Here is a 24,446-nt window from a genome sequence, read left to right as displayed (position 1 = left end):
AAAGTTTAAATACCGTCTTCTCCGATTGCATCAAAATTTGTTGGCCCAATAATATTGAATTCCTGTATTTACAAAAATAATTTTTCGTTGATTTTTTTTTTGATTAGGGTAATTTAGACAAACAGAGAACGCAAAACGGTTGATGTGAGAGAGGGAGAAAGAGAGACTGACATAAAAAAGGGAGGGAAGGCACACAGTAAAAACGCTGCTTAAAAAAGTGATGTTCACTTACAGTTGTACACTATCTTAAACAACACTTGAACACATTGTAAACAATGTTGCTCGAAACGAAAGTAATTTTGTTAAACATTCGCTGTTTAAAATTTAATGACTGCTATATTTACTATACGAGAGCTTTTAGACAGTGTTGTTTACATATGACGTCATGTGTCTCGTGCCAGTAAAGTGCGCGTTGGCTAAAAGCTTTATTTCACATTGTTATGTTTAGAAACAGGTTCCTTGAAACTAACATGCAATTGAAATTAACATGCCACTTAGAAATGCAGTGCAGCTGTTTAGGCACAGCTCATTGTTATTCATATTAGATGCATACACACAATGCAAGTGTATGCAAGGGTCTTCTGTTGACTACACAGATTGATAGGTCTGGATTAAACTACCAAAGCAACCACACGTGTTTCTGCAGGCTCCATTTTGTTTGTCTCTATACTTACATTTATTTAGCTTAATAGTTACTTTCCAACCCACAACACAACACACATCATGGCCGACCAAGCTACCGACGCGCTTCTAATTGACTGGGGATTCAATGGCTTAATTGAAATCACTTTTCTATTAACCAATTTGAAGTTTTTAACTTATTGCGTAAGTTCACAGTTAAAATTTTCAGTATCTGTACGCAAATGTCAGAATATAGGTAGACTTAAAATCGTCGCGTCATGCAGTGCGGCACTGATCGCGCACTCGGTTATAACGTGTGCTAAATTCCTTGCCATAGAGATTGCATGCATCCCTATATAATGCAGTTTATACGTGCGTGCATGCGCGCTCATGCAAAATGGGCACTGTTTTGGCGCTAATTCATGAATTGCAGAATTACCCTACCATATTGTTAGTCTTCATATACCTATAATATAGAGACCCAGAAGTAGTGGTGCACTTATTAAGAGTATCAAACCCAAATTATACGCCATTATACAACCCTTTTGTTGTAAACAACCCCCACTGAACAACAGCTCCTTTTTAAACAACTTTCTTTAAACAACCCAGTTGGTGTAAACAACCCCCACTAAACAACAGCTCCATTTTAAACAACCGTCTTTAAACAACACCAGTTGTTTAAATTGTGATTTTAAACAAGTTGTTCAAAATGTTGATCAACTAAGTGTTCAAACTTTAAACAACTCGAGATGCTTAACATTTTAAACAACTTTCAGATCAGGTCACCCGTTAATCAAGAGTTGTTTAAACTTTTAAACAACTTGTTCACAACATTTTTAACTGTGCAGTCATCAAAGGTACCACACAGTCACAAAGGTCCTGTTCACATTTATAAGTAACTTGGGTAACGCGTTTACACTTCTGCTACAGTAAGTCTATGTAAGTGGCCACAGGCTTGTTCATATCCTAGTTTTGAAATGGGAACCCACACACATTTCCATGTCATGAGGTGATCATACACATCGTAAACATAATCCTACTCTTCTACCGATTATATGCCTTTTAAAGTTTTTTGAAATAGTACACACTTATGTACTTGCAAAATTAACTCGTCAATTCAATATACTGTTTAATAACATATACCGGCGATATATTGTGTGTCTCAATACTTAAGTAAATCAGCATTAACATACTCATCCAATTCTCCGCATTAATATATTCACATACAATGCCTATTTAACAGATTTGCTACACTACGCGTTCGATCATCTAAAATAACTCATTCGGATTTTGAAGGAAAAAATCCCACCCTCCATTCATTGAACACTTATAAGTAGAAACCATAATGACATTTTTTCACCTTAACTCGAAATTTTGACCACGATCCCGTCTTTTGATCAAAACTTGAATCTAATCACAATTATGTGTAGAGTAAAGTCGCAGCTCCATCATAATAGGATTTTTAATGTTCAGAAAGGGCTGATACGCGTAGTAAGTTGGTTCAATAAAAATGTTGACCAATTATAAAGTTTTACGAATGCGTACACGACCGCCATGACGCACGCACGGAAATGGTTGTGACTTAAAGTTTACCCATGACGTCAATTCTATGCATATCAAATACCATTCAAAAATGACAACGTATGACGGAATTATGGTCAATAATAGATAGTCCTGAAATATTTATTGCTACTGCTTGTCATAGTAGCATTAGGTCTTTCCTCTCAAACGGTAATCATTCCGTCACGTATGTTTCTCACTATTCAACATTATTATTAGTACGTCTGTAATTTCTAATTCTATTTCAATTTATGTATATATTGAAGGGTATGTATATTAACAGATATTGCTGAGGAGGGATTTATCCTGCGAATTCAAGCATTACTCTCTGACATTTTCTCTGTGACCGACAATGTATGGCTGTGAAACTCGTAGGCTCTCGCTCTACTATCTCATTCTATTAACGAAAGCGACGGATGCAGGCGATTGGCTCAGTGATGTCCTTGGAGCGACAGCGAATGATGGCTAGCATCACCTTGCGGAACTCTGGCATTGTCCTGGCGTAAATTAGAGGGTTGACGCAACTGTTGAAGGTCAACATTATGCCTGTCCAAGGGATGCCCGGATCGCTCGAATAGATGAGAACGCACACACCGAACGGGAGCAGGCAGATGATGAATGCTAGCACCACAACGGCAAGTCTTTTCGTCACCGTGACATTGTACTTGTTCAGGTGTGGTCTTGCCTTGGTATCAGGCGAATTTTGCTGAATGGGTCTTAGACGTTTCTGATTAGCTTTGGTACCTTCTGGAGACAGCCTTGGTTGATTCCCAGACATTTCAAGGGGTGTGTTTTTTGGTAAATTCTCAATTCTCAATTTGCCCGGTCCATTTGATGTATCTGTTTCGGTTGATGGTGATGTGTCAAGGTTTGAAGTTGAACGGCTTTGTGTGATTGTCATTCCAGATGTGAGAGTGTTCGGTTCATTCGAAACAAACTCTGATGAGCTCATTTCCACGTTGACATTGTCTATGCCACGCGCCTGGGGTGCTCCTGCTATTTTGAGCTGGTTCATCTTTTTACTTTGTCTCGATACGAAAATATAGATCCGAACGTAGATAACAACGGTGACAATGAACACAGGGATGATAGCGCATGCCCCGGCTATAAGGCTATATAAGAATGAGGTTGGAATTGAATTATCCTGCCCGCATGCTTTGAACTTGTGAGAATATCCCAGTCTGCCCAAACCAGCAAAGTGAGGTACCAGGACCAAAAGAGCTGGGTATATCCAAGCGCTAAGCAGCATGAAGCATATGTTTCTAGTTGTGTAGAGTTTCTTGAATTGAGTCCCTGATTTTGTCAGCAGGTACCAGCGGTTAAATGCGATGAAAGCCAGCGTCGTGACACTGGAACCCAGACAGACCCAGTGCACGGCCGAATTGGCTGCGCAGATCCATCCGGGCAAAGGCCATCCGTCACTTACAGAGGCGACAACATTAAACGGAAGACAGAGACATGTGAGAAGGTCGGAACAGCCCAGGTTGACGATGAACCAGTTGGTGGATGAGCGAAGTTTACGGGAAAGGACTACTGCGGTGATGACAAGTGTGTTGCCGATGGATCCCACAACGAAGACGATACAGAGGATAATGGCTATAGCAATTCGCTGGTTGTAATCTTCAAACACAAAGATATCCGTATCGCTACTCCTGTTAGTGATTATGGCCTTGGTTGTTGGGAGAATATTACCTTCCATAATTATCTCGTCTTACGTCGTCGGCTCGTCTTCTGAAAAATAGAAATAGAAATCATGAAGAGAAGAAGTAGATTACATCAGTTTAAACAAGCGCTACTGTCCGTTGCATATGCGGCGTCACCTGACTGACGTTTAGGACTGCGTCCATGATTATTACCAGGGCGCTTGAGCAAAGACGACGGGAGAATAACGGCGATACAGATCTGTCGTCGTGTTTAGGGAATGAACGCTATCATGGCCGCGTACGGTCGTGAAAATCAACAGGACGGAGAAAATTCTGATTCGCGCGTGCGCAGTTTGTTTTTTCGCTCGCGTTACCGTCGTATTTGCCTTCCGTCCTGTTTGCTAAAGCGCGCTACTGTATTTTAATAAGGCGCGATGTGGGGATCGTAAAATGAAAAGGGCATCCATCGATACGAAATGCTAGTTCATGCACAAATTGCCATCAATGGTCTAATTAATATAGCCTATATATATATATATTACGCAATCAAAATGACGCCCCGTGTGCAAAGCATAGGGCATAACATGTACCACATACACGTAGCCTCTTTCGGATGAAATGAACGGCATTAGGTATATCCTTTCAATTGCTGAAAAACAATACCCATTTTGTCAAGATTCGTGTTAACCTTCATGCATGAATGGACAAAGCCATGATCACTTGATGAACGTTATGACGATGATCGTCATAATGTTCCAAATGCTGAAGGTACAATATCTGATATCACTATAGAACTAAATTAGCATGACGCGATATATATCATGAACACCTCTACATAATACTATCAGAGCGAGAATAATAAATAAAGCATGCTTTATGAAATTACACGTTCATGATTGGATGTTAAGTAGGGCTTATCTATGATCACGCCCATCATGTTTTTATTCAAGTATTTTTATTGTTGGTTATTTAAGGGGCAGTTGAGTTCTTGTTTAAAGATACTGTGTCCCATTTGCAGCCAACATCAAATGCATTTGGGTTTCACTTTAAATGATTACGTTGTATTTAACATGAATGAATAAAAAATACCAGCACCAGCAGACTCGGTATTGATCGAAGCCTTCTTTTTTCTGTTATTATACTCTTCATGATCATTTACATGTATTCATGAATTGTATACATTAGGGACCGAATTCACAGAGGTTTGTCGACAAACCTTGGTTTTCGTACGTCATATGACGCGTTTTTACGCCTTTTTAAAAAAAACAAATCTGGTTTGTAAAAACGCGTCGAAACGCGTCATATGACACAGTTAAAGATAAAGGTGAGTTCTGGTCATCCGATTATTTGTGAAAGAAAAGGTGTGGAATAGATCAGAGAAAAATGATCTTGTAGCATGTATTAGTGTGTACTCCAAAGTTCTGTAGTCATCAAAATCATAATAAATTTGGCCCAGTCTTGGTAAAGTACTGTAACAAGCACTGTACAGAAAGATTTATATGGGACTACACAAATGGTGTCGGGGCTACTAACCTTGATATCCTAATCTTTCGATGCTCATTACTCAGCCAGTATAAATTTTCTACCAAAATTGTTTGGTAAATGACATTAATTTTTAATCTTGAATATTCAGTGTAAGTTTCGTTTGATTCTGTGAGAATTCATTTTCCTTTTTTTTTTTACCAGAACTCACCTTTATCTTTAACAGAACTTAATGGTGAATTTATATACTCTTGACAGATAGTAACCAAACTATCCATATTTTCAACAGGAAAAAGAAGCATTCCAGAATCAAATATAAATATGAAAATAATATTTACTTACATGATATGAAGATTAGCAGGATGCACTACGATGGTTTTACAGACTGAGTGACTCAAACGCCGTATAGTAAAATAGTATCAATTATGAAGTACACCGACTGCCATACAAGACTTCCTGTACCCTGTTTGCAATCATCACAGTGTGATTAAAGGAGCATGGCAGCAAATGTAATCTAGAAAGGGCGAGAGAGAGAGAGGGAGAGAGAGAGAGAAAGAAAGAAAGGAAGAGAGAGAGATAGAGAGAGTATATGGATAGTAACGGATAGTTGGGAACCTGGGAAATATTATCAAACTATATTCTTACGCCCAGGCGAGTTGTTTGCTTTATGTGTTATTTCTGTATTTAGTTTTAGTAACGGATAGTTGGGAACCTGGGAAATATTATCAAACTATATTCTTACGCCCAGGCGAGTTGTTTGCTTTGTGTGTTATTTCTGTATTTAGTTTTAGTTGAGTTCATCCTTTGGAAGCGCCTATACACAATCAAATTATACACACATAAAAAGAGTATTCGATGGAGAGGAAATGTGTCTTTAAACAAATGAAAAAAGGAATATGTTTACAATAATTACTCAAAACAAAAGTTATTTTCGATGGCTATTGTCAACTCTCTTTTTAATTGCTTCTTGTTGTAAGATATAAAAATTGGGTCATGCGAATCTGCATCACGTTTAGGCCTACACTGTACATGTATTATATTTCATCGGAAACGTTCAAATATCCTTTCATCCTAAACAGTCTTTGATATTAAAAGCAAATCGAAAAACGAGAAGTGTACTTCGTTTCATTTAATCTTATAAATCTGCTAAAAATCGGATATTTCAACATGTTTTAAATGTTAAATGAACAATCTGAATAATATATATCAGTGAAACCGATAGACTCGAGGGTGGGAAATTTCGATTGCTACATATAGGGAGGGGACGGGAGCGAAGGCCTACACCTGGGCAGCCCTGCGTGATTATATTTTTTTGTCGTGGCATCAAACGGGTGCGAACGTCAGCTCCATCCCTTGCTCAATACGCCACTAAATGAATGTTAATATGTGTTTGCTAATTTATATGCAGTAACAGAACGTTGTCGTTTCCACATCGAATTCTTCTAATTACATGTATATGCACCATTTCCGTGTTGGGGCCTCCTAACGTACTTGACTTACAATTTGTCCCTATTTATGCATTGTTCGAATATCGAATCTATAAAGTAGTATAAACTGAGCTGTGTTAAAAGTAAAGTTTAAATACCGTCCTCTCCGATTTCTTCAAAATTTGTTGGCCCAATAATATTGAATTCCTGTATTTACAAACATAATTTTTCGTTGATTTTTATTATGTTGTTTTACCGTTGAAAAATATTGATTTTTTTAAATAAATCATACTACTTTATTGTGTGTGACAGCTAGATATAAGCATAGCGATATAACGAGAGAGAGAGAGAGAGAGAGAGAGTGGGGGGGGGGAGAAAGGAGTACGTAATCCTTTAACCAATACGGAGGCTTCGGAAGAATAGACAGACGGAGAAGGGAGAAACTGGAGATTTGGGTGATTTAGACAGAGAAAGCAAAAAGGTTGATGTGAGAGAGGGAGAAAGAGAGACTGACAGAAAAAAGGGAGAGAAGGCAGTCATCAGAGGTACCACACAGTCACATATAAGTCCTGTTCACATTTACAAAAAAAACTTGGGTAACGTGTTTACACGTCGCTACAGTAAGTCTAAGCAAGTGGCCACAGGTTTGTTCACATCCTAATCTTGAAATGGGAACCCACACACATTACCATGTCATGAGGCATCCGTACACATCGTAAACATAATCCTACTCTTCTAACGATTCTATATCTAATTTTAAAGTGTATTGAAATAGCACACACATATTATGTACTTGCAACATTAACTCATCAATTCATTATACTGTTTAATAACATATACCGGCGATATATTGTGTGTCTCAATACTAAAGTAAATCAGCATTAGCATACTCATCCAATTCTCCGCATGAATATTCACATACAATGCCTATTTACAAGATTTGCTACACTACGCGGTCGACTCATTCGGATTTTGAAGAAAAAAAATCCCACCCTCCATTTATTTGACACCTACAAGTAGAAACCATAATCATGACCGATTTTCACCTTAATTCGAAATTTTGACCACGATCCCGTCTTCTGATCAAAAATTGAATCTCATCACATGAGTAGAGTAAAGACGCAGCCCCATCATAATACACAGTTAGAACGGTGTTTAAAATATCGCTGTTTAAAAGAATGTTGTTTAAAAACGTAAACAACGTTGTTCAAAATCGAAAAATCAGTGCTCGATTGGCTTAAACAACTTTTTATTAAAAAACAAAAAGATTTAATTAAACAGAGTTGTTTAAAAAGTCCCGGGGGAAATATCACGTGATAGATTTAACCAATCATGATTTCGCGTCGATACGCGATTGCAATTCGCGCGCACACATGCGATTTGCACAAAGTACGTACATAGTATACATGCATGCAGCATGCAGTGCTATAGTGCAGTGCAGACGAAAATGGCGGAACAAGGGCAAGGCGACGACTTGGTTCTTCTCGGCTTCGCCGATCTGGTTTAGGTGAAGTTATAGAGACAAATAATAATGTTGTCTGTCACCGTTAAATTAATATGATGAACAAATGTTGAAGTATATTGGCAACAAACTCTACATGTAACAGTGTAATCTTTGTGATTATTGCAGGAGTGGTTCCAGTAGGTCATTTCACAAATTTAAACAACCAGGTAATAACCATTAAACAGTTCTGTTTAAAATTTAAGCAACTCCTTTTAAACAACCCTGTTGTGCAGTAATATTGAATAAACAACAGTTGCTTAGTAATTTAAACATTATTGTTTAAAATGTACACAACTTGCTTTAAACAACCGAGTTGTGCAATTTTATTACTAAACAACTGTTGTTTAAAAGTTTTCCTAATTTTTAAACAACTAAGTGTTCAAAACGTAAACAACCTTAAATTGTTTAATTTTTAAAGAACAGTTGAGCGATTCACTGGGTAATTTGGGGTTGTTTAAAATTTTAAACAACTTGTTTAATTTTTTTCTAACAGTGTAGGATTTTAAATCTTCAAAAAGGGCTGAAACGCGAAGTAAATTGGTTCAATAAGCATTTTCACCCACGTTTGACAAATGCGTACACGACCGCCATGGCGCGCGTACAGACATCGATATGACTTAAAGTTTACCCATGACGTCAATTCTATGCATATCAAATACCATTCAGAAATGACAAAGTATGACGGAATTATGGTCAATAATAGATATTAACAAAATGGCGCCTAGATGACGTAACGCATCAGTATTCAAGAAAAATCTCTTCGTTAGGATCAATAATCATGCATTTGGCACATGTCATGAAAATTCCATCGTCATTAACCATCTCGTTCATAAGATATAAAGCAAAAATTAACCATACATAAAGAATAGGGGAAAAGATAGATTCTGACGAAATCAATAGATCCTCTGCTAAGCTACAGATCACCTAATAATGATACCTCGTCGTTAACCGTGAGAATATTCACTTCTAAAATATACACTTCCATCTCTCTCTGCTAATTCCTGCGAACAATGGAATCAACCGAGTGCAATCCATCCATCCATCCATCCAAAAGATATTTGATATAGCGCCTTTTCCTTGCAGTTACAAAGCGCTGCACACACGCTCCACAATGTTTGGGCCACTTAAAAACAAAAATTAAACACTTCTCAGAGATCAGTAAAGTATATGTAGGCTGGTAATTAGTAGTTTCTAGCAGAATAGATGTGACTTGAGTACAGGGGCGTACGCGGGATTTTTTCAAGGGGGGGGGGGGAGGTTTTAAAAATCGGGCCCAAAATATTTTGCTCCCGAAAATTTTTAAAATCGCGCCGGCCGAAAAGTCGCTCAGTGGGGGGGGGGGGGGGGGGGTCTCTAAATTTGAAAATTTGACATTTTTCTTCGTTGGGGGGGGGTAAGGTCACCTTTTTTAGGTTAGCCGTGGGCATATTTAAAAAAAAAAAAAAAAATCCAAAGGTGGGGGGTTTTAGGTTTTTTTAGGGGGGTTTACACACATAAAAATACCAAAGGGGGGGGGGTTTGAACCCCCAACCCCCCCCCCCCCCCTGCGTACGCCCCTGCTTGAGTAGTTTCTTGAACTGGTCAACAGATGAGGCCGTCTGCACAGCAGTAGGTAGTTGGCTCCACAGTTATTTCGGACTCGAGGACGACGAAAAAAGCAGTCAGCTATGTACGGGGGACATCGGTGGTTGAGAGACTTGTAGACCAGTAGTAGGATCTTAAAAGCAATTCTCTGTCGTACAGGCAGCCAATGGAGTTCAAGTCGAAGAGGTTGTATGTGAGTCCGAAGAGGAGCAGAGAAGACAAGCCTTGCCGCTGAGTTTTGGAGTCTCTGAAGGCGATCAAGGTCCCTCTGGCTGAGAACACTGAAGAGGCTGTTGCAGTAGTCTAGTCTGGAAAGGACAAGAGCCCTTGCCGCAGCGTGGCATGTTGACTTCAATAAACCGCCTCACCCTCCACAGGTTACGTAGGTGGTACTTGATGCTTCTGCTGAGAAGGTTGACATGAAGACTTAAGTTCACAGATGGTTCAAGTGTTACTCCCAGATTGCGGATGGACTTACATGGTTGGAAGGATTTCTCACCAATCATCAGTTTGACATCGTTCATTAGATAGGATGACCGATGATGCGGTGAAGCAGAGACAAAGAATTCAGTCTTGCCATCGTTAAGTTTGAGCTTGTTCGCATTCATCCAACGCTGAATTTCAGTGATACAACTACTGAGTCTGCCAAGCGCAGCATCAATTGCAACTGGATCAGTTGGGTCAAACATCACTTAGATCTGAATGTCATCTGCATACATGTGAAAGAATACTCCATGAGCCCGAAGAATATTACCAATGGGACGAATGTAAAGGGTGAAAAACAAGGGTCCGATGACAGAACCTTGTGGAATTCCATGTGGCAATCTACAAGCTTTCAAAAGCCGACCAGAGATTAGAACATGGCTGTTCCGGTCTTCAAGGTATGAATGGATAAGCTTGAGAGCGAGACCTGTAATACCAAAATGGTCTTCAAGACGATTCAGCATAATCTTATGGTCTACTGTGTCAAACGCAGCAGAAAAGTCAAGCAGCACCATCATTTCTCCTTTCTGACTGTCAATGGCTTGAAGTAAATCCGTCTGAATGTAAAGTAGTGCTGTTTCAGTGCTATGGTGTTTTTTGTATGCCGATTGCATGGGCTCAGCAAGTCCATTGTCCTGGATGTGCTCAGTAAGTTGTCTAAGCATTATTCGCTCTATAATCTTAGACCGAAATTGTATATTTGACACAGGGCGATAACTCCGCAGATCATTTCTATCTAGTGACGCTTTCTTGATGACTGGTATCACTAGCGCCTCTTTGAGATCAGTAGGAAAGACACCACTAGACAGAACCTGGTTCGTAAGGTTTTTTGGTAAATTCTCAATGGCTGTCAACTGTTAAACTTATTTTTCATGAGTCCTGAAATATTTATTTGCTACTGCTTGTCATAGTAGTATGAAATCTTACCTCTCAAATGGTAATCATTCCGTCACGTAAGTTTCTCACTTTTCAACAGTTATTATAAGTACTTCTGTAATTTCTAATTCTGTTTTATTTGATGTAGATATTAAAGGGGGTATATATATATATATATATTTACAGCTATTGCTAAGGAGGCATTTATCCTGCGATTTCAAGTATTACTCTCTGACATTTTTTCTGTGACCGACAATGTATGGATGTGAAACCGTCTCGAGTGCTGTTGCTCTACTTGGACTATCCCATTCCATTAACGAAAGCGACGGATGCATGCGATTGGTTCAGTGATGTCCTTGAGGCGACAGCGAATGATGGCTAGCATCACCTTGCGGAACTCTGGCATTGTCCTGGTGTAAATCAGAGGGTTGACGCAACTGTTGAAGGTCAACATCAGGCCTGTCCAAGGGATACCCGGATTGCTTGAAGGAATGAGAACGCTCACAGTGAACGGAAGCAGGCAAATGACGAATGCTAGGACCACAACAGCAAGTCTTTTCGTAACCGTGACGTTGTAATTGTTCAGGTGTGGGTCTGCCTTGTTATCTGGCGAACGTTGCTTGATGGGTCTTAGACGTTTCTGATTAGCTTCGGTACTTTTTGGAGACTGCCTTGATTGATTCTCAGAATTTTCAAGGGGTGTGTTTTTTGGTAAATTCTCAATGGCTGTCAATTTGCCCTCTCCATTTGATATATCGGTTTCGGTTGTTTGTGATGTTTCAAGGTTTGAAGTTGACCGGCTTTGTGTGATGTTCTCTTCAGGTGTGAGAGTGCTCCGTTTAGTAGAGGGAAACTCTGATGAGCTAATTTCCATGTTGACATTGTCTATGCCTCGCATCTGGGGTGCTCCGGACTTTCTGAGCTGTTTCATCTTTTTACGTTGTCCCGAAACGAAAAGATAGATCCGAACGTAGATAACACCCATGACAATGAACGCAGGCATGATGGCGCATGCCCCGGCTATGAGGCTATATAGGAATGAAGTTGGAATTGAATTATCCTGGGCGCAGGCCTTAAAATTGTTAGAATATCCCAGTCGGCCCAACCCAGCAAAGTGAGGTAACAGGCACAAAAGAGCTGGGTACATCCAAGCGCTAAGCAGCATAAAGCATATGTTTCTAGTTGTGTAGAGTGTCTGGAAGTGCATCATTGACTTTGTCAGCAGGTACCAGCGGTTAAAGGCAATGAGGGCCAGCGTCATGACGCTGGCACCCAGACATATCCATGCCATGGCCGAATTGGCTGCGCAAATCCAACCGGGCAAAGGCCATCCGTCACGGCTTAGCATGGCGACAACATTAAACGGGAGACAGAGGCATATGAGAAGGTCGCAACAGCTTAAGTTGACAACGAACCAGTTGGTGGATGAGCGGAGTTTACGGGAAAGGACTACTGCGGTGATGACGAGTGTATTGCCGATGGATCCCACAACGAAGACGATACATAAGAAAGTCGCTATAGCAATGCGCTGGTTGTAATCTTCAAACACAAAGATATCCGTATCGCTACTCCTATTAGTGATTATGGCCATGGTTGTTGGGATGATATTACCTTCCATAATTATCTCGTCTTACGTCGTCGGCTCGTCTTCTGAAAAATAGAAATAGAAATCATGAAGAGAAGAAGTAGATTAAATCAGTTTAAACATACGCTACTGTCCGTTGCATATGCGGCGTCACTTGACTGACGTTTTGGACTGCGTCCATGATTAGTACTAGAGCGCTTTCGCAAACACGACGGAAGCAAAGGTGACGGGAGAATTCACTCAACTGAGATCAATTAATGTATGTAGTTCGGATTCTGTCTATTGGAATATTATTATTCTTATCAGGTGAATGAAATAATTTGTTTTGAGGTACTTCACAAAGACTTATGCATTAAATTGGGATATACGAAAATGGCCTATTGTACAGTGAAACAGCTTTCCCGTCGTGTTTGGAAAACGAAACTATTATGGTCGAGAACGGTCGTGAAAATCAACAAGACGGAGAAAATGCTGGTTCGCGCATGGGCAGATTGATTGTTTCGCTCGGTTACCCTCGTCTTTGCCTGCCGTCGTGTTTGCGAAAGCGCTCTAATGTCCTTTATGACGCGCAATGTTGGGATGATAAAAAGTGATCGTAAAATGAAAAGGGCATCCATCGATACGAAATGCTAGTTCAAGCACAAATTGCCAGCCATCAATGGTCTAATTAATATAGCCTTTATATATTACGCAATCGAATTGTCGCCCCGTGTGCAAAGCATAGGGCATAACATGTAACGCATACACGTAGCCTCTTTCGGATGAAATGGACGACATTATGTATTTCGTTTCAATTGCCGAAAAACAATACCGACTTTGTCAAGATTCGTGTTAGCCGGCTTCATGCATGAATGGACAACGCCATGATCACTTGATGAACGTTATGACGATGATCGTCATAATGTTCCAAATGCTGAAGGTACAATATCTGATATCACTATAGAACTAAATTAGCATGACACATACGATCTATGTCATAAACACCTTTATATAATACTTTCAGAGCGAACAAAAGAAAAGAAATAAAGGATGCTTCATGAAATTCGTTCATGATTGGATGTTAAGTAGAGCTTATCCATGATCATACCCATCATTTCTTTGACTTAAGTATATTTATTGTTGGTTATTAAAGGGACAGTTGAGTTCTTATTTAAAGGTACTGTGTCCCATTTGCAGCCAACATCATATGCATTTGGGTTTCACTTTAAAAGAAAACGTTGTATTTAACATGAATGAATACAAAATACCAGCACCAGCAAACTCGGTATTGATCGACGCCTTCTTCTTTCTGTTTTTTACTCTCCACGATCATTTACATGTATTCATGAATTGTATACATTAGGGCCCGAATTCACAAAGGAGGTTTGTCGACAAACCTTGGTTTTCGTGCGTCATATGACGCGTTTCGACGCGTTTTTACAAACCAGGTTTGTAAAAAAAACCTCCATGTTGAATTCGGGCCTATGAGTTGAGTTTGAGTTAAAGATAAAGGTGAGTTCTGGTCATCCGATTAATTGTGAAAGAAAAGGTGTTGAATGGATCAGAAAAAATTGATCATGTATGATGTAGCATGTAAGTATTAGTGTGTACTCCAAAGTTCTGGAGTCATCAAAATCATAATAAATTTGACCCAGTCTTGGTAAGGTAACAAGCACTGTACAGAAAGATTTATATGGGACTACACAAATGATGTCGGGGCTACTTACCTTGATTTCCTAATCTTTCAATGCTCATTGAATTGTTTGGTGAATGACATTTATTTGTAATCTTGAATATTCAGTGTAAGTTTCGTTTGATTCTGTGAGAATTCATTTTCATTTTTTTTTTACCAGAACTCACCTTTATCTTTAACAGAACTTAATGGTGAGTTTATATACTCTTGACAGATAGCAACCAAACTATCCATATTTCCAACAGGAAAAAGAAGCATTCCAGAATCAAATGTAAATATCAAAATAATATTTACTTACACGGTATGAAGATGAGCAGTTTGCACTACGATGGTTCTACAAACTGAGTGACTCCAACGCCGTATACATGTAGTAAATAGATTATGAAGTACACTGACTGCCATAAAAGACTTCCTGTACCCTGTTTGCCATCATCAGAGTGTGATTAAAGAAGCATGGCAGCCAAAGTGATATAGAAAGGGCGAGAGAGAGAGAGAGAGAGAGAGAGAGAAAGAGTGAGAGAGATATGGAAATATAGTTTTGTCCACACATGAAAATGGAAAACCTGTCATGACGAATGTTGGCAAAAGATAACAAATGATTCATTGAACCGATCGGTTTAACAAAGAAGTTATTCTTTTGTAGCGCGTCACAGTTTTTGTATAGGCTGAGCGATGGATACCCTCGCACGAATCAATGCTAGGAAATATTTTGAGAATCAATTCTTGACAATGTCGGGGTATATGGAATTAAAGTGACTCGGTAACATTGCTGAAGGTTGATGGAAAAAATGCGTCATTTTTGTATCAATGTTACTTATTATATTCCTTCTACTGTACTAATCCCCTGACATGCACAATTTCCTGAAACATTCTCAAACCACAAAGATATTTATAGTTTTCTTTGAAGGCTTCACTGTGCGACATCCTCTAAACAGTGAATTCTCCCAACCGTTTTTGAATTTACCCAACCGTTTATCTATGAGAAGAAGACATAATACAAGTTGTAAACAAAATGTCAACACTTAAATGTCTGGAACGGTATATAGAGCCAATTTTTTGCTATTTGTGACGATTTACATTCACCTAAAATGTAATTAAATTGTAATAATATAGTTGGGAGAATTAACGAATCGATCGGAACAGTTTTTCCCGATTTTTATCATTAATAATGGTCTGTTTTCACTCAAACTTCCAGACTATCTTTAATTGTATATGTAACATTGAAGTTACTACGTTAGCACCATTTTATCTCATCTGAACAATGTTACCAAGTCCCTTTAACAAAATGTTCCAGATAGTAGGGAACCTTGGAAATATTACCACGATCAAACTATATTCTTACGCCCAGGTGAGTTGTTTGCTTTGTGTGTTATTTCTGCAAATAGTTTCAGTTGAGTTCCTCCTTCGGAAGCACCTATACACGATGAAATGATACACACATTAAAAGAGTATTCGATAGAGAGCAAATGTGTCTTTAAACAAATGAAAAAAAGGAATATCTTTACAATAATTATCAAAAACAAAAGTTATTGTCGATGGCTAATGCCAACTCTCTTTGCAAGAGTTTATTATGAGATTTGAAACTGGGTCATGCATATCTGCATATTACATTTAGGCCTACAATGTACATGTATTATATTTGTTGTAAACGTTCAAATATTCTTGCATTCTATACAGTCTCTGGTATTAAAAGCAAATCGTAAAACGAGAAGTGTACTTCGTCTCATGAATTCTTATGAATCTGCTGAAAAAACGAACCGAATAGTACTTTAAAAAAAATTAAAACTTATAATTCCAACATGTCTAGCATGTTAAATGAACGATCTGAATAATATATATCAGTGGCACGTCCAGAAACCGATAGACTCGAGGGTGGGAAATTTCGATTCCTACATATAGGGAGGGGCCGGGAGCGAAGGCCTATACCTGCATGGGCAGCCCTGTGTGATTATATTTTTTTGTCGTGGCATCAAACGGGTGCGAACGTCAGCTCCATCCCTTGCTCAATACGCCACCGAATGAATGTTAATATGTGTTTGCTAACATTATATGCAGTAACAGAACGTTGTCGTTTCCACATCGACGTCTTCTAATTACATGTATATGCACTATTTCCGTGTTGAGGCCTCGTAACGTACTTGACTTACAATTTGTCCCTATTCAGGCATTGTTCGAATATCGAGGTTAAGTTGGTACAAACTGAGCCGTGTTAAAAATAAAGTTTGAATACCGTCCTCTCCGATTGCATCAAAAGTTGTATGCCCAATAATATTAAATTCCTGTATTTAAAAACATAATTTTTCGTTGATTTTTATATTGTTTTAGTACATTCGATAATAATTGATTTTGTTTGAATCATATTTCTTTATTTTGTGTGACAGCTAGATATAAGCATATCGATATAACAAGAGAGAGAGAAAGAGAGAAAGGGGGTACGAAATCCGTCAAGCAATAGAGAGGCTTCGGTAGAATAGACAGACAGAGGAAGAAGCTAGAGAGAAACTTGAGTATTGGGTTATTTAGACAAACAGAGAAAGCAAAAAGATTGATCATTGTGTGTGTGTGAGAGAGAGAGAGAGAGAGAGAAAGAGAGACTGAAATAGAAAGGGGAAGACTGTTTATATGTAGCTTATCAATCAGAGTTTCCACACGGTCATAAAGGTCCTGTTCACATTTAAAACAAACTTGGGTAACGTGTTTACACTTTGCTACAGTAAGTCTATGTAAGTGGCCACAGGCTTGTTCACATCCCAGTTGTCAGTTGTGAAATGGGTGCCACACACACTATCATATCATGAGGCGTTCATACACATCGTAAACATAATCCTACTCTTATTTTAAAGTGTATTGAATTAGTACACACATAATACTTGCAAAATTAACTCATCAATTCATTATACTGTTTAATAACATATACCGGCGATTTATTGTGTGTCTCAATACTGAAGTAAATCAGCATTAACTTACTCATCCAATTCTTCGGATGCATATTCACATCCAACACCTATTTACAAGCTCATTAAGAGATTTGCTACACTACGCGACCGATCATCTAATAACTCAAAGTCAATGAGAAATTCGGATTTTTAAGAAATAAATCCCACCCTCCATTCATTTAACACTAACAAGTAGAAACCATAATGACAGATTTTCACCTTGTATGGAATTTTTGACCACTATCCCGTCTTCTGATAAAAAAAAAACAAAAAACGAATCTTATCACATATGTACTGTAAAGTCGCAGCTCCATCATAATAGGCTTTTTAAATGTTAAAAAAGGACTGAAACGCGTAGTAAATTGGTTCAATAAGCATTTTGACCAATTATAAAGTTTGACGCACGCGTACACGACCGCCATGATGCGTGCACGGACATGGGTGTGACTTAAAGTTTATCTTTGACTTCAAGTCTATGCATATCAAATACCATTCAGAAATTACAATGAATGACGGAATTATGGTCAATAATAGATATTAACGAAATGGCGTCTAGATGACGTAACGCATCAGTAGTCAAGAAATATATCTTCGTAAGGATCAATAATCATGCATTTGGCAGATGTCATGAAAATTCCATCGTCATTAACCATCTCATTCATAAGATATAAAGCAAAAATTAACCATACATTAAAAATGGGGGAAAAGAATAGATTCTGACGAAATCAATGGGTGCTCTGCTATGCTACGCGACAGATCACCAATGATACATCGTCGTTTACCATGAGAATATTCACTTCTATCTCTCTCTGCTAATTCCTGCGAACAATGGAATCAACCGAGTGCAATCAACTGTTAAAAGAATTTGCAATGAGTCCTGAAATATTTATTTGCTATACTGATTGTCATACAAGTATTAAATCTTTCCTCTCAAATGGTAATCATTCCGTCACGTCAAGTTTCTCACTATTTATTACAAGTACTTTTGTAATTTCTAATTCTATTACATTTTATCTATATATTAAAGAGATAATATCTTTACAGCCGAATCCGGACACCTACCACCTGGACATCCACCCCCGGATAACCATCCCCAGTCAACTACCCACTAGGACACTAGGACAACTACCCCCTGGGACAACTACTCCGTAGGGTAACCACTCTCTAGGACGACTACCCCCAGGACAATTCCCCCTGTACAGTTACCCCCACACAACTACCCCCTAGGACAACTACCCTCTAGGACGACTACCCCCAGGACAACTAACTACGGATAAGTACCCCTAGGACAACTACCCCCGGACAACTACCCCCAGACAACTAGCCCCTACAACAACCATCCTCTGCGACAACTACCCCCCGAATAACTATTCTAGGGGGTAGTTGTCCTATGGGGTAGTTGACTGGGGTGGTTATCCGGGGGTGGATGTCCAGGAGGTAGGTGTCCTAGAACCCTTTACAGGAGGCATTTATCCTGCGAATTCAAGGACTACTCTGTGACATTTTCTCTGTGACCGACAATGTATGGCTGTGAAACTGTCTCGTGGGTTGTCGTTCTACTTGGACCATCCCATTCCATTAACGAAAGCACCGGATGCATGCGATTGGCTCAGTAATGTCCTTGAGGCGACAGCGAATGATGGCTAGCATCACCTTGCGGAACTCTGGCATTGTCCTGGCGTAAATTAGAGGGTTGACGCAACTGTTGAAGGTTAACATTACGCCTGTCCAAGGGATGCCCGGATCGCTCGAATAAATGAGAACGCACACACCGAACGGGAGCAGGCAGATGATGAATGCTAGCACCACAACGGCAAGTCTTTTCGTAACTGTGACATTGTACTTGTTCAGGTGTGTGTTGTGGTACTATATGAACAACACCAATAGTTCATTGATGTGCGTAATGAGGCCGCGATTGGCGGAAGGATATGGGAATAAAGCACTTTCAAGATGGCCACTTATACATGAACCTTGTCTACAGTGATCTCTTATTTATCCGTTCATCTGATCTTTCAACATGGTGGCAGCGGTCAAAAGAATTGCCATATCTATTACTAGTGAACTGCAGATCACATAGGGCAAGCAATAATCTTGAATGACTTATGAAAGATTGATAAGGGACGGTTTTTGGACTGCCGACAATCACACTGCACAGCCAGCAGAGTAAACTCACAGCCGCGTCTCCAATATGACTTTGTGTCGGCGTAAGGTTGCGCACTATATTACGCGGGAAACACTACGAGTAGACTAGTGTATTGACACTCAGACTAAAGCCCTATACATTCAGGACCAGAACTGATGCGGAGGCAGAACCAGAGCCTAGAGGCTCGCCAGGAGCAGAGCCTAGAGGCTCGCCAGGAGCAGAGCCTAGAGGCTCGACAAGACCAGAGCCTAGAGGCTCGACCGGGACCGGGAACAGTACAGCTCTAAGGCCGCTACCTCGGACTTCCAGCCCTGCACTGCATTATGGTTTTGGAACTAGCCGCCACTCGGACCCAGAGCGTTGTGTTGCGGACCGTGCAAGTAGATCCAGGACTGATTGCTGGACTTGGCCGGATCTGATTGCGGAATGAAAACTAGATACTCTCAATCAAATGGACTATAATCTAAGCAGACATATAATGTTTGGACTCGGTTTGAAACAATTTAACCATAATTAGTCTAATGTGCTTTGTCGTATAAAACTGGACTAGAGTCTAGTCTAGTCTAGGGGTCTAGATCAAGACCTAGCCTAGATAGATAGTCTAGACACTTTTTTCTAGTCTAGACTCCACTTATGGATCTAGACTAGACCGAGTATGAGAATGAGTATGACTAAGAAGGTGTAATTTGATCAAAATCTACTTTCACCTTGTTCTATATTACTGGACCTGGTCTAGATCTGGACTAGGCCTAGTCTAGATTTCTAGATGTGTTTACTTTAGACCTTAACAAGTCCAATTTCTACATGTGGACCTGTCCTAATTAAGTGAATGATACACACATATCTCTTACATGTATGTAGAAGTGCTGATGTACTATTACTAACTTAGATCTAGATCTAGTGGTGGTAGACTCTACTGCCACTGGTACTATAGACCAAACAGTGGTCCGTGGTATCCCCTTAAAGCGGGTCCAGGACCAGTTGTCTTTGCTAGACCAATTACACAAGGGGGTCTAATTGTCTATGGATCTAGACTTGATATATTTTGATACATTTGAACCTACATTTTGAAGTTGTACATATAGATCTAGTCTATAGTGTAAATGCTAATTGCTATGTAGGCCTACATGTCGATTTAAGTCACAATTCATGTATTACATGTAATTACCTGTGTAGTCCAAGACCCCATTGTAGAGACCAGGACCATAGCTCGCTATCCAGAGATGAAGTGGGACCCTCAGTGTGGTCTCGCTGAAGAATTCACGTTATTTCAACAGCGAATGGAACTTTGCCTTCTCGATAATGAGATAACTGATACTACAAAACAGGCAACAAAAATAAAGATAGCTCTTGAGAACGAAGGGTTACGCAGGATAAACGCCTCTAGCCTCAGTGTAGAGGATCAGAAGGACCCAGGCAAGCTATGGGCCCTAATCGAAGGCCAACTGAATGTCAAAGTGAACTTCAGGATTCATCGTCTCGAATTAATGCGATACAAGCAGATGTCTGGAGAAACGATCGACGAGTTCGTCAATAGATGTCGGAGTAAGGCAAAGGAATGCAAATTCACCGAGGGGGAATTGAGTGAAAGACTCATAGAGCTGGTGATTTCGTCTACACAACTCGAGTCATTTCAGAAAGACCTACTCGACAAAGAAAAGGGGTTCTCAATTGATAAGCTTCTCGAAGAAGGCCGCAAATATGAGGCCATTCAAGTCGGTAAACAGTGCCTGCAGACGCTCCACACCATTGGAAGTGGGAACATTGATGCTGTTAGTCACGACAGTAGGCAGAAATGCAGGAACTGTGGTCTTTCACACCTTCCAAAGAGGTGTCCAGCCTTCGGGGACCTGTGCAATTCGTGTGGCGTCAAAGGACACTGGGCGAAGATGTGTCGAAAGACGAAAGAACAGGTCAAACCGAAGATCCCTCCTAGACGTCCACCATCACAAGACAGGTGGAGCTCACAGCAGAGACAGCCCAGAAACAGGCAGTATAGGCCTACATCCTTTCATAGCAGGAACCAGCGTAAGGTTGACGAAATTGGACCGGACGACACAAACCAACCGGACAGTGGGGAACGTGAATTCCACATGATACATATATCGCTAAACTCTATTGACTCGGAGGAGACCGAAGCATATGCGAGTATCAACATCATATGTCCAGACCTGAGGGGTCATCATCGCCTCAATGCAAAGGTTGACACAGGAGCCAGCGGTAATGTTCTGCCACTGCGGACGCTGAAGGACATGTACAGGGCTCGATGGAAAGATGTTATCCGTCCCACTACTACGCGACTATCTGCCTACGGAGAAACGCCTTTACGCTGCTTAGGCACCTTGATGATGTCGATGATGTATGAAGGGTCGCCTTGGGTCGTAGACCAAACATGGTATGTTGCGGACGTAAAGGGACCAGTCATTGTCGGACTTCCTACTTCCAGAAAGCTAGGGATTGTTACGATTCACACAGTAGAACAACAGATGGGCCTGGACAGTCCAAATGATCTTCCTCCCATCAGGTCAGCTAAAGACCTACAGGCGGCTTACCCAGACCAGTTTGACCAGATTGGGAACTTCAGTGGCAAGGCAACGTTGCACTTGAAGAAGGATGCAACTCCATCAATTGATGCGCCTCGAAAATGCAGCATCCACCTGAGGGACAAGCTCAAGAAAGAGCTGGATCAGATGGAAAGTAACGGCATCATTAGGAAAGTTACTCATCACACAGATTGGTGCAGTTCCCTCACCACAGCCCTGAAGAAGGATGGGTCATTGCGAGTCTGCCTTGACCCCAAAAGGCTCAATCAAAACCTGAAAAGATGCCCTCACAAGATTCCAACTCTAGAGGAGCTCAATCCTGCATTCTCACAGGCCAAGTACTTCTCGAAATTGGACGCAAAGGCAGGATATTGGTCAGTCTACCTGGACGAAGAATCGCAGGAGCTTACTACATTCAGATCACCATTTGGAAGGTATTGCTTTCGCAGACTTCCATTTGGACTTTCGGTGAGTCAAGACATCTTTCAACAAAGGATGGACACAATCCTTGCACAGGCGCCAGGCTGTGAAGGTATAGCTGACGACATAGCTGTATTTGGCAAGACTGAACAGGAGCATGATGATAATCTCTGGAGACTGATGGGAGTTGCACAAAAAGAAGGTCTGGTGTTCAACAGTACAAAGTGTGTGATCAAGGCGAGAAGCATCAATTTCTTTGGTTCACTGTACACAGACAAAGGCATACAACCAGATCCTAGCAAGTTGGAGGATGTCAGAGAAATGCCTACACCACAGAACAAGGACGATCTTCAGCGAGTGTTAGGGATGATGACCTATTTATCACCATACATCTCAAACTATGCTGAAAAGTCAGCAATACTGCGTGATCTTCTGAGGAAAGATGTTCCCTTTACCTGGCAGGAGGACCATGAGGAATGCTTTCAACGATTGAAATCAGAAATTTCAGAAGGAAAGTGTCTACGGTACTATAACCCCAGTGTCCCAACAGTACTAGAGGTAGATGCATCGCTCAAAGGACTTGGAGCCTGCCTCCTTCAGAATGAAAGACCAGTCGCATTCGCCTCAAAGAGTTTGTCAGATGCACAATCAAACTACTCAAACATCGAGCGAGAGACATTGGCACTTGTTTTTGGGATCCCACGTTTCCATTCATATCTGTTTGGTAACCAGTTCACAGTCTACACTGACCACAAACCACTCGAAACGATCTGTAGAAAGCCCCTGGGGAGTGCGCCTCCAAGATTACAGAGGCTTCTCGTCAAAATACAGGGCTATGATTGTGATATCCTATACAAGCCCGGAAGTCAGATGACATTACCAGACACACTCAGTAGGTTGCCAAACCCCAGAAAAAGAGGAGACGTCATCGTTGAGCTCCATGTAGATGAAGTCATGGAATTAGAAGAGAATCATGACAATGATCTGGCAAGCTTCACACCTATGAAGCAGACACAGCTGCAGAGAGAGACAGCAAGCGATCCAAACTTGAAGCAGCTGAGTAGAATTATTCACGATGGATGGCCAGACGTGATTAAGCAGGTTCCAAGCAGCTCAAGGATTCACTGGTCGTACCGAGAGGAACTGGGTGTCGCCAACGGCATTATCTTCAAAGGAAGACAGGTGTTGATACTTTCAACGCTGCAATCAGACATCCTGGAGCAGCTACACACGAGTCATATGGGTATAGAGAGAACTCGTAGACTAGCAAGGGACACGGTATACTGGCCAGGCATCAATAAGGATATTGAAAACCTTGTCAAGACTTGCCCTGCTTGCCAGGAGAACCAGGATCGGCAACAAAGGGAACCACTACAACCGCACGAAGTTCCAATGACGCCATGGACAAAGGTAGCCACAGACCTGTTTTTTCTTGATGGAACTGAATACTTACTCATTACTGACTATCATTCCAAGTTCCCTGTGATCAGGAAAATGCACAGCACCACAAGTGCTTCAGTTGCTACCGTAATGAAAGAAACCTTCAGCCTCCTGGGAGTGCCCTCCGAAGTTATATCTGATAACGGACCCCAGTTCATTGGAAAAGCTTTCAAAGACATGTGTGAGTCATGGAACATCAAGCACACCACCTCATCGCCGAGATATCCGCGCTCCAATGGCCTAGCTGAGCGGATGGTACGCACCATAAAGTCGATGATTAAGAAGTGCAAACAGACAGGACAAGATGTCCAAAAGGCACTTCTCCACCTTCGAGCAACGCCTCAATCGGACCTGCCATCTCCTGCCGAAATGATGTTTGGGAGGCAAATGAAGACAACCCTTCCAGGTCGCCATGATCATGACAGACAGATGAGCGATGTCCACGACCAGCTCCAGCGAAGGCGGGATGTGATGAAGACCGACCATGACAGACATGCCGGTCGGGTACTGTCCCTCCTGAAGGTCGG

General features: G+C 40.7%; 2 protein-coding genes across 2 annotated transcripts; both read right to left on the bottom strand.

Annotated features, from left to right (window-relative positions):
- Positions 1–2,480: 2,480 nt before the first annotated feature.
- LOC105438850 (alpha-1B adrenergic receptor-like) lies at positions 2,481–3,904 on the bottom strand. The gene has a single exon (XM_011667173.2). The coding sequence runs from the start codon at positions 3,878–3,880 to the stop codon at positions 2,582–2,584; it is 1,299 nt and encodes a 432-aa protein (XP_011665475.2). The 5' UTR covers positions 3,881–3,904; the 3' UTR covers positions 2,481–2,581.
- Positions 3,905–11,493: 7,589 nt separating this feature from the next.
- On the bottom strand, positions 11,494–12,771 carry LOC100891994 (probable G-protein coupled receptor No18). The gene has a single exon (XM_003729935.2). It carries the CDS (start codon positions 12,769–12,771, stop codon positions 11,494–11,496), a length of 1,278 nt encoding a protein of 425 aa, XP_003729983.2.
- Between the last annotated feature and the right edge of the window lie 11,675 nt (positions 12,772–24,446).

The sequence above is a fragment of the Strongylocentrotus purpuratus genome, unplaced genomic scaffold (genome assembly GCF_000002235.5).
Source record: "Strongylocentrotus purpuratus isolate Spur 01 unplaced genomic scaffold, Spur_5.0 spur5_scaffold_7, whole genome shotgun sequence".
NCBI classification, from domain to species: Eukaryota; Metazoa; Echinodermata; class Echinoidea; order Camarodonta; family Strongylocentrotidae; genus Strongylocentrotus; species Strongylocentrotus purpuratus.
The sequence above is the reverse complement of the archived record's forward strand: the minus strand, read 5'-3'. Positions and strand labels throughout refer to the sequence as shown.